This window comes from Scleropages formosus, chromosome 11, assembly GCF_900964775.1.
Source record: "Scleropages formosus chromosome 11, fSclFor1.1, whole genome shotgun sequence".
Classification (NCBI taxonomy): Eukaryota; Metazoa; Chordata; class Actinopteri; order Osteoglossiformes; family Osteoglossidae; genus Scleropages; species Scleropages formosus.
Genome location: NC_041816.1, coordinates 26,110,633 through 26,121,630, shown reverse-complemented (window position 1 = coordinate 26,121,630; position 10,998 = coordinate 26,110,633). Strand labels below are relative to the sequence as shown.

Here is a 10,998-nt window from a genome sequence, read left to right as displayed (position 1 = left end):
GTTCTCCTCCTAGCGAACTGTCCATTAATTCTTTTAACTGAGAGAGGATAACAATTTTGTGCATATTGAAGTATTTTATTTGAAAACTACAGACTACAAAAACTGAATAACACATAAAAATGACATCAGTGGCACTTCATAAAACTTATACTTCTAAAAGCATGAATTTCTTCTCACTTCTGAAACTGACAAACTTTTCTGAAGTTACAGAAAAAAAAATGTATTTCTGCTTTTATTTACAGAGGGAATTTTTTTTTTTTAGCTTTCTGCAGTAAAAAAAACAAATTTCATCTGCTGCTAAATTAAATTAAAAACAAGTTACCACAGCAGTTTTTTCTCTACACTCTCACCTTGAATTTTTATAAATACATATAAAAAAATTAAGAGAAATTGTTAGCATAATCCTTGCAGGTATTACCGAATATGCTAACTCTTGATATAAGCAGTATTTAATACAATAATAAAAAACAAAGACATGAACATGAACAAATGAATAAATGAACTCATCAAAAATGACATATTGAAAGCACTTTATACAATTTAAAATCTTTGCAACTTTATGCTGATCACATCTGTATCCATATATTTTGACAACAAATCAGAGAATTGAATTGATTTATTTTTCTTTTCACTATAGTATTAAGCTCATTTGTTGTGGAAACAAGCAGAAAACATGGTACTATAACAGGTATTACTGAATATTACCTGATACAAACCACACTCAATCCTGGAGTGTTTATTTACTCCACAGGAGATATTACGAGTGGGTGTTTACATGTTAAACGTGTTCCAAAGAATGGAAAGAGCTTTTCCTGAAATATGCCATTGAAAGTGTAGATATGACTTCTCTCGTCTACATTGTAGAAGGAAACGTGACCCCTCTCATAGTCCACAAACACTCCCACTTTCTGAGGTGTCAGGGCTACAGGGAGGTGTGTTTCTGGAGCAGTGGTAGCACAGAACTTGTCAGGTGATGAATAAAGTAAAATCCAGTATCCTTCCTCAGGGGTGAAAACTTCCTTCGTGTCCTTGTCCTCTTTGCCAACTCCGATGTACCAGGCAGTCTTGTCTCGCACCTCAACCTGCCAGTAATGTTTCCCAGAGATGAATCCCTCCTTAGCCAGGACACATAGATTGTCTTCAAACCTCTTCTTGTTGGGTTCAACAGGTAGATTCTTGTTCACACCTGAGACAGATTTCCCATCTTCATCGACCCTGAGTTTGGGGTGTGCTGTGTCTGGGTCCAGAGTCACATTATCTGAGGACAGATACTCAGTGTGTCAGTGGACTACAGATACTGCACAACATCTGCTGCTTGTGCTATTACTGTGGGAGGAAGAATTTCTGACAACGTAGCTGTAATTGCGGCATTTGTTTCATAATAGTTGCACTTACATGTATTAATTTGGCTGACACTTTTTCTAAAACGTTAAGCTACTTACCCAGCAGTAAATTTACTGGAGTAATTTAGGATAAGTACCTTAATCAAAGGTTTCACAGCTGGGATTAAAACCTTTGACCTTCGGATCTAAAGGCAGCAACTGTAACCAGTACAACACTACACATCCAGGTGTCCATTAGGGAGTTTAAATTGAAATACGTTCTATAAAGCTTTGCTTATAATCAACATACATCATTACATTTTACAAGTTATTTACTATTTATTTCTTTATCAATATGATTTTACCAGAACAGGTTTAAATGTTTTGTGAGGAGTGAATGGCATTGGGAGAAATTTCCCAGACTTATTAATTTGTAAGTGGAATGGAATGGAATCATATGGTTTACCCAAGTTATCATAGGCAGTAGTAATATGAATTGTCTGTGTTTTCTACATTGGTGTAATTGTAGATTTTTCAACAAAGTGACACATAACAAAAACTTTTCATCTGCTGCCTATATTGGAAAAAAGCTAATGCTGTACTATACTAATCAGTTTTGATTGTGGTTATGAGTTCTTTATCATTTATCATTTCAGTAAGCTTACTCTGAAAAATATACTAGAGTTGTTTTTTAAAGAATATCTCAAGACCCTTAGTAAAGTTGTGGTGGTGCATCAGGTTCAGTCAGTACCCACTGTGTGGTGGGTCTGGGCTTTGAGCCCTACTTGGGGTGCCCTGTGATAGACTGGTGTCCCGTCCTTGCTGTGTCCCCTCCCCCCTTGGCCTTGTGCCCTTTGTTACTGGGTTAGGCTCTGGTTTGCTGTGACCCTGCTTGGGACAAGCGGTTGTTGACGATGGATGGATAGTCAAGTTATTTATTTATTCTGTGTCAGCTGTTTGACTTTTTTTGTTAAATAGAACACATTTTAAAGTTGTGAATTCACCCAAAGACATATTGGAAGTGCAGCATAACTCAGAATGCATGTACTGTACAGAATTAACAATGAATTGTGAAAATGTTGTGCTTTGTACAAAATATAAATATTACCTGCACATTTTGTGATGTAGCGCCACACTAGAAGACAAGATCAATATCTTATTTATTTGCTAACTGGTTTCTGTAGCTCAAGACACAGTAAACACTGACACTAATGGTGGAAAAATTAACTTGCAAACCGAAAGTACATGGATGTGGAACAGGACTAAGAACAATCATCAGTTACCTGAGTCTGGGATGAATTTAACAGCTTCTGTAAAGGGCAACAAATGCAGTTATTGAAATAAATCAGTCTGGATCAAAACAGCAAACAGCTTCCTGCTCTTTGAGGGAATGTATTATTGACAATAAGTGATGTCTACGGGGGTCAGATGTTCATTATGTGTATCGTGGAGAACTGCTTTATTGGTGAAATTCATACCATTTATCTTCTTCTGTGTGCTGTGCTCTGCAAAAAATACAAGCATGCATCACTGTTTGATTCATTCTCTATGTTAAGGAGCCATTTGTTAAAATCTTAAGGGATTTTACTTTTTTACCTTCTCGCAACTGCTTCAACTGTCCTACGACATTGTCTGTAATGAAAGAACAGAAAGTTAGTGTTTTGTGGATATGTATACTTAATACACTACTCCTTCTAACGACTTCCACCACTTTCAAAGATCTACACACACGCGCACACACATTTTCTGAACCACTTGTCCCATTCGAGGTCGCGGGGAGCTGAAGCCTAACCCGGAAACACAGGGCCTAAGGCTGTAGGGGGAGGGGACACACCCAGGATGGGACGCCAGTCCGTCGCAAGGCACCCCAAGCGGGACTTGAACCCCAGACCCATCCGAGAGGAGGACCCGGTCCAACCCACCATTTCAAAGATCTAACATCAGTTATTCAAATTTAAATTTAAACGCAATAAATAATAAAAGATATTTAAAAAGAGCCATATATAGTACTCTCTTTAAATTCCAATTGCAATAAGATGATAAAAAATTTTAAGAATAAAATTAAAATTAATAAAATTATTTTTTTTAAAAGGGGGTGCAGTGGCGCAGTGGGTTGGACCGGGTCCTGCTCTCCAGTGGGTCTGGGGTTCGAGTCCCACTTGGGGTGCCTTGCGACGGACTGGCGTCCCGTCCTGGGTGTGTCCCCTCCCCCTCCGGCCCTACGCCCTGTGTTGCCGGGTTGGCTCTGGTTCCCTGTGACAATGTGACCCTATGGGACAAGCGGTTCTGAAGATGTGTGTGTGTGTGTGTGTGTGTGTGTGTGTGTGTGTATTTTTTTAAAATATGTATATAATTATAGAATTATGTAAATAAATATTTACAACATATTGTTATACACTTTGAACACCGGTGACAATTGAGGAAAATCTTACCAAAGTCTTTAAGTTTTTCCTGGCGAACTGAAAAAGAAAGGAAAAAAAAAAATCGAAAAAATATTAGCCCTCATACACAGATAATTTTAGGAAATGGTGTAAAGTCGAACCTTAGGAGAGCTCTGTACCTTTCTTCTGGTTGTTCACCATTAACATGGCCACAATCACACAAAGCAGCCCCACAGCAAGAGGTATGATAACAGCAGAGATGTACAGTCGATCTGGCACTGTGCTCATGAAGAACTCATCTGTCCAGGGAGAGAAATTCGGACAAACAGGTTCTTGGACTTCCATGTTACCTGACAGAGTACTAACACAGGAAATTAAAAAATCTTCAAAAAACTCCATGATGGGTATCATTCTCAAGTGTCTTATAACAGCAGGCAAAAAGTGGAGAAAAGCTCACTTCGTGTTTATTTACTTCAGACATGTTTTGACAGTTTGTATCAAATATTTTCTAATAATATTTTCTAAATATTTTTTAATAATTATGTGCTATATACAAAATGTTTAGGAATGCAGTTGGGGAAAATAAACACACACACACACACAAATACACACAGACCTAAAGTGCACAGATATGACCATAAAGTGAACTGACTCACCACTGAACTTGAGCAGAGACTCAAACTGGATTTTCTGGTTCCGCTCTCCTGCAACACAGCTCACGCCTTCTGTCTCCGACTTATTGACACTCGTGTAACTGGTTATGCTGAAGACTCCACCTCCTCCAGTCTGTTTAACCTTTTTTGTCTCTGCCTCCATCTTCCTGCCTCTGGTGTCTGTCCAGAACATGTAGGGTTCTGGATACCAGTCTTTGGAACTGCAGCTCATCTGGACAGAATCTCTGTTGTGTTTGAAAACCTCAATCATGGGACTGCTCCCTGGTTCTGTTCAAGCGGAACAATAACAGAACTTCAATACTCGACATGGTAGAAATATGTCATACGGCTTAAAAAAGACAGAGAATCAAATAAAAATGCATAGATCACAGTCATGTCAGTAACATCATTTCTGAATTGCCCTTTTTATAAATCCATTGGCCTGCAGGAAATAGTAATTAACTTCAGAATTTAATTTATATTTATTTCATGTTTACTGTGCCATGGCCTTCCAGTCTTTAGAAGTACACTATTATAGTCAATCTTTTCACTGAGTCAGCAATAAATGTGAAGAGAATTGTATTAAAGAATGTTAACATGGACTTACTTCTTCCCCAGGCACTCTGTGATTTTATGATATAAAATAAAATTACATTTTGCACCTCATTAGAGCCATGGTTGACAGTATTCCATGCAATTGCAAAAAGAGAATAGTTGGACCCAATTCAAGTCACCAACTTTCCTACTTGTTTTAGCAGCTCACAGTGCTGTCCTATTACATTTATGTATTTGAATACTGTATAATCATCTTTAAAATAAAAAAAAGCAGAAACCTAGCGAAATTAAACATTTTACTTACGCCTGACTGTTAGCCGAACGATGGGCTCCTCATACCAGCTGCTGAAGCTGACATGGCACTTATATTCTCCTCCATCATTGAGTTTGACATCTCTCAGCAGCAGGGACACGTTGCCTCTCAGCAGCTCCTGGGGGAACAGGCTCACCCTGCCCTCATACCCCTTTCCACGTTCCTCCTTACCAGCCTGGTACAGGAACACAAACTCCAGGTATTTATCTCTAAACCACCGGATCTCCATGGGAACAGCGCTCTTCTCCGGAGACAGGTGACAGGGTAGGAGAACGTCATGGCCAGTGGAGGTGACCACAGGATCAGAGGGAACCACCAGTTTAGGATTAAGATTTTCTGTCAAAGAAGGACAACAATGTTGCAATATGAACAGCGCACTTAACAGAACAGTTTGAAAAGAGTACATAAAAACATAAGCATCTACAGCTTTTTCATGGTTTTGGACTTCTTTTGATTTATACATATCCCATATTATAGTTACATACATTTTTGGAAAAATGTTTTTTTTTACAAAGAATGATTGGCAATAAAAATTGTATCATCACTTGTTAAGACTGCAGATAATGATTTCTTTATACAGGCATTTTTCGATTTACAAACATTCTCCAAAGTTTTGGCATAACAGCCATTGACTTTTAATACCCAATTCCTGAATGAAAAACTAATATGATAAAATTTATTGGAAGCCTGTCAAAAAAAAAAAAAAAAAAAACGAAACAGCCGCACATTGTTGTAATTAGCATTAATGTACTATCTGCTATTATCTGTTGGTCTAACGTTTCTTTTGTTTCAATGCGTTTTTGTGGTACCAGTGCAATAACAACTGCCGAGCCTTCTCCGACCATAACGCACACTCACATCTTTTTCTCAGTGACTGAAGTAACAGTTCACTTTAGTAGATTGCATAGTTTGCATATTTTAAATTGTTAAATGCACTTTTTTCAGCATAAATTTCATTATCAAATGTTTGATGCCATCTGCTGGATCTGAGGACAATACAATTTGTTTACAATGATGTCATTAAGGGTCTGAGACATAAGTTATTGGCTTTGTGTTTTATATCATGCTGAAATCACGGGATCATTTTTTTACAGTGATTTTAATAATATTTAACGTGAAAATACATTTACTCATTTAGCTCATGTTTTTCCCAAGCTGATTTAAAATGTTAAGGTATCTAATACTTAACCCATTTATACAGCTGGGCATTTCTCTACCGGTGCAACTTAGGGTAAGTACCTTGATCAAGGGTACTATAGGTGGGATTCAAACCCACAACATTTTAGTAAAAGGACGGCAGCATTAACCACTAAACTACCAGCTGACCTGCCTACAGATACAGATCATTACGTCATTAACTTTTCCGAACAACCACATATGTATGCATCTGTTTACCTGTGTGTATCAGTATATTTGTGTGGGCAAGAAAATTTGAAATATGATGAGTTGTAACATACTAAAAACACATGTTTACATTACAAATTAAAATACATATATATGAGAATTGGCAATGTGCTATCTTTTCCTTTCCTTTCTTTCCAGTTTTAGTCTTATTTTCTTGCATCAGCTGATGCCACTTTGGGGTTCAAAATTTTTATGAAGTCGGGAGTAATTTATTACTGAACTTCATCTATTCACATGATCTCGAAACACCTGACTTACGCTGTTCAGCTCAATAAAATGAGTACTTTTTTCCTTGAACAGACCTATTATCTAGCTCTGTTAATCATTCTTAGGATTTATTACCTTTCAGATTATGAAACTTGAACACGCACAAAAAATTTTTTCAGTTTTTTTTTTTTTTTTTAACTTACATATTTTTTTTCATTTATTTGACAATGATATTTTCAATTAAGCACAAGAAATGTGTTCTGTTGCAAAAGTCTTACGTGTGTAAGCTGGGTATGAGATGGCGAGAACAACAACCCATGTTTGCACAAGGCCTCCAACACTGAAGACTGCCATGAGTGTTCTCGTCAAGGTGTAACAACCGCAGACTAAACACCAAGCTAAACTCCATTCAAGATAAAGAGACGAGTCGTTGTCGTATTTTTTGAGACTTTACTGATGACTCCTTCACCACATGGAGTGAAAACTATAACCAAAATACAAAAAAATTAAAGAAAATCAATTTACAAAAATAGTCTATATCATTATTTTACATAACAAAACATTATATTATAGGTGTGGCAAACATTAACAAAACCATACAGCTTACATGTACATGTTCGTTTGTAAAAACATTCTTAGAACGTAAATTATTCTATATTTTTATAAAATAATTCTTAATATCCTATTTTTAAACTCTAAAAAAATAAATTCCAGTCACTTACGACATTGATTTCTCAGTTCTTAGCTGTGGATACAATCAGATCCTTGTACTGCTGGCCAAGTCGGTTCCTTGCCTTTCCTGGTCTGACAAACAGAAAGTGATGCTCTTGGACAAACAGGAAGTGATGCGCTCGGACAAACAGGAAGTGATGCGCTCAATTTTTAATGAATTTTATCGAGAAAGGAAAACGTTCCAAACCCCAAAAATGAACTAATAATGTCTTCTAGACATGACAATGCACCTGTTAGACCCTATAAACAGACATGTGCACACAAATCCACATGCTGACAGCTCTATAAATTTCACACTGTCTTTATTGTAATTAAATGAGCAGTACATAAACATACAAAAAATAATTCTTACTAATATATGGGCATTTTTAAAGCTTTACTCGGTTTAATGCAGAAGTACAAAACTCCCAGTCAGTTGACACCAACCGCGGAAGCCTACGAGTTTTAATATTTTCAAAACTTCTTGAAAAATGATTTTAAACACTTTTACATAACACTATACAAATGAATATGAAGACACACAGTCTTTTTCTGTACCGTCAAACACTGCCTTATACAAAACCCCTGAGACCTTTAGACACTTCACAAGTAACTTATTAAACCGCACCCAAACTACACACACTATCTACAACAAGACAGAACCTGCAAAAGTTCAATAAATCTAATCTCATAATAATATAATATATAAATAATATAAACTATAATACTTATAGTACAAATTAAAGTACTTTTAAAATCTACAATTTTAAATATGTTTATCAATGTTTGTTGTTTCCGTTTCAATATATCTTTTTTTTTTTTAGAAAGTCTTCATATAGGCTATTCTTTTTATATTGACAATTGTGGAAAAAAAGCAAGAGATGTTCATCCATACTTACAAAACTTGCACAGAATTTGAAAGTAGTGAGCTGTAATAAAAGACATAGTGTTAGAACATGTCTGCAATCTTCAGGAGTTTTCTCCTCATGTGGTAAAGCTAAAAATATTGAACATGAAAAATATTTATAATAAAATAGATCTGAATTTATGACAAATATATGACAGCTGTATTACGGCAAACCAGCCAAAAATTACTTAATAAGTAAAAGAACAAAAAACTATCTTACATTAATGTTGCATCTTATTCAACATGGAGATCAAAGAAACACTTTCATTTTCAGCTTCTAACAAGGGCATTTCAGAAATAATTTAGATTAATATTTAACCCACAGTAAAAGGAATAGTACATCTCAGTCTATTGACTAATAAACACTAACTGAACAGGGTTGCTGGATATTGATGTTTCTGTTATTTGAAAATAATCTTTACTAGCTGTAAGCATGAATAAAACTGAATAGTGACAGAGGGCTACAAAATAATTTTACAGTACATTAAAAAATTGTGATTTATATTTTTGTCATAAGAAATACATTGAAATGATTCTATGGTTCATTTATGTGACTGAGGAGCATGCAACAAAGGTTGAAAAAAAACCATAAAAAGTATTCACCCCTAAAAATTTTTCATGTTTTACTATTTTAAAAAACAGCATCACAATAGTTTTTTTTAGCTTTTTGAAACAGATTGATTTAAGAAAGAAGAAAACATCATTTCAACATGAAAATGTAACTCACACACATAGAAACCACTTATCCCAAGTGGGGTCACAGCAAGCTGGAACCTAACCTGACAACACAGGGCATAAGGCTGGAGGGGGAGCGGACACACCCAGGACAGGATGCCAGTCCATCGCAAGGCACCCGAAGCAGGACTTGAACCCCAGACCTGCCAGAGAACAGGATCTGGTCAAACCTGCTGCGCCACCGCACCCCCATAATAACATACCTCTACAAATCAAATCTGAATTAAATACAAATAGAAATTGCAAGATGACTCAGTCCATAAGCACTCGCCTTGATCCTCGATCAATAAAATGATGAATGTTCAACATATTCATGATTTTAGTCATGGGTCAGCATGTACAAGGGGCTGTAATAATAATTACATTTAAGGGGTGAAAATGTTTTTTTATTACTTTCAGTAATTTTAAATTAAATGTATCTCAGATGTAATAAAAACTGTTAAAAGGAAAAGTCTTACACATGATTTTTGCTGTCATTGGTACCACAGCCAGGTTGTCGAGGCTCTGACAGACTCAGTGTCAGGACACTGAAGAACCCGGTAACTAGCAAGGCGGATGATAACATTTGTCAGGGAACATGAAAGAGTAAAACAAGCATCCAGTTCCAGTTCAGGGCTTCTGGTGACAGTACAAGACTTATTGAGTTTTTCATGGTTAATTTTGGGAAGGCAACTTTAATTTCCAGCCGCTATCACAGATCCGTCTCTGAGTCCACACATCATACTGTCAGACACCTTTATGTAGATCATCTTGCTGGAGTTTTTAGTTTTTCAGAGGAACAGATGCAAGAGACTAATAAGAGAAAGATGGTAAAGTACGAGGAAATGGTAGAACAGTTCCGTTCACAAGGATGGAGCGCAAGGTGTGGACCCCTCAAAATAGTCTTTACAGGATTTGCAGGGAATCTTTGTGTAGGACGCACAGTGTGTTGGGTTTGAACCCTCAGCCAGAGGTAGAAGGTTATAACAGCCATTGAGGATGAGGAAAAGGTATCGCAATGGCTGTGGATCGAGAGGTGAATCATGGATTCAGGGTAGCCCACCCTGGATCCATGCGGGGCCTGAGAAACCATGGTTGGGTCAGTTAAGGGAGGGTGTCCAATGCTAAAAGATTAGAACACTCACTGAGTCCAGGTTATGGTGCCATTGGTGCATCCAGGTGTATCTCAAGGTATATGATGTATGCAAACATTTGAGATGAATGAATGGTGTGGGCTGTGAACCACCTGTAGTCTGCAAGTGAAAGTCAAATGCTCTGCTGAGTCATTATACCTGAAAAAAGTAACATTTTAATCATTCAGATACATTTGTACTTTATGCATTTACATGATTTAGAATTTTAAATGTTTAGAGTTTGTTCATGTAGAAATGTCGCTTACCAACTTATGTCATAGCATGAACTTTCTGTTATTTACATTTACATTTACATTTATTCGTTTAGCAGACGCTTTTGTCCAAAGCGACGTACATCTCAGCAAAAGTACAATTTATGCATTACATTAAGAGAAAGAGACATGGCTGCAGACATGTGACTCAAGGAAACGTAGTTTGTTGCCTACCACTTGCTGCACCGAGGTTCATCGTTCGAATAGGTGCATAAAACACAGGATAGACAAATTCTGACACCCTCCCACCATTTTTTTTTTTAATATTCTAAGATACACAAATAAGCAAGTACAATGCCGGCGTAGTGGCTGAATAAAGGTTATCACACCACCTTATTCTCCACTTCTTTTAAAGGCATTGTAGATTCTTCTTGTCACCATTATAGGCAATTTTAATGTACATTTTAAATGTTTTTAAATAAATCC

The 10,998-nt window shown here is 36.7% G+C and overlaps 1 protein-coding gene across 1 annotated transcript; it reads right to left on the bottom strand.

Moving 5' to 3' along the window:
- Positions 1–528: 528 nt before the first annotated feature.
- Positions 529–7,256, bottom strand: LOC108940945 (butyrophilin subfamily 1 member A1-like). Its single transcript, XM_029256381.1, has 10 exons — positions 7,114–7,256; positions 5,216–5,560; positions 4,360–4,644; positions 3,883–4,002; positions 3,755–3,781; positions 2,919–2,954; positions 2,801–2,827; positions 2,606–2,632; positions 2,431–2,457; positions 529–1,258 (listed from the first exon to the last, which is right to left on the bottom strand). Exons 1-10 carry the CDS (start codon positions 7,187–7,189, stop codon positions 741–743), a joined length of 1,488 nt encoding a protein of 495 aa, XP_029112214.1. The 5' UTR covers positions 7,190–7,256; the 3' UTR covers positions 529–740.
- Between the last annotated feature and the right edge of the window lie 3,742 nt (positions 7,257–10,998).

What these genes read in the sequence shown, in the direction of transcription:
- LOC108940945 (XM_029256381.1), bottom strand. Translation starts at nt 7,189, where the DNA reads ATGGCAGTCTTCAGTGTTGGAGGCCTTGTGCAAACATGGGTTGTTGTT. An exon ending in GGTGAACAACCAGAAGAAAG is followed by an intron (nt 3,782 to 3,882) that starts GTACAGAGCTCT and finishes TTTCTTTTTCAG; the next exon opens with TTCGCCAGGAAAAACTTAAA. An exon ending in CTACATCACAAAATGTGCAG is followed by an intron (nt 1,259 to 2,430) that starts GTAATATTTATA and finishes ATCTGTCCTCAG; the next exon opens with ATAATGTGACTCTGGACCCA.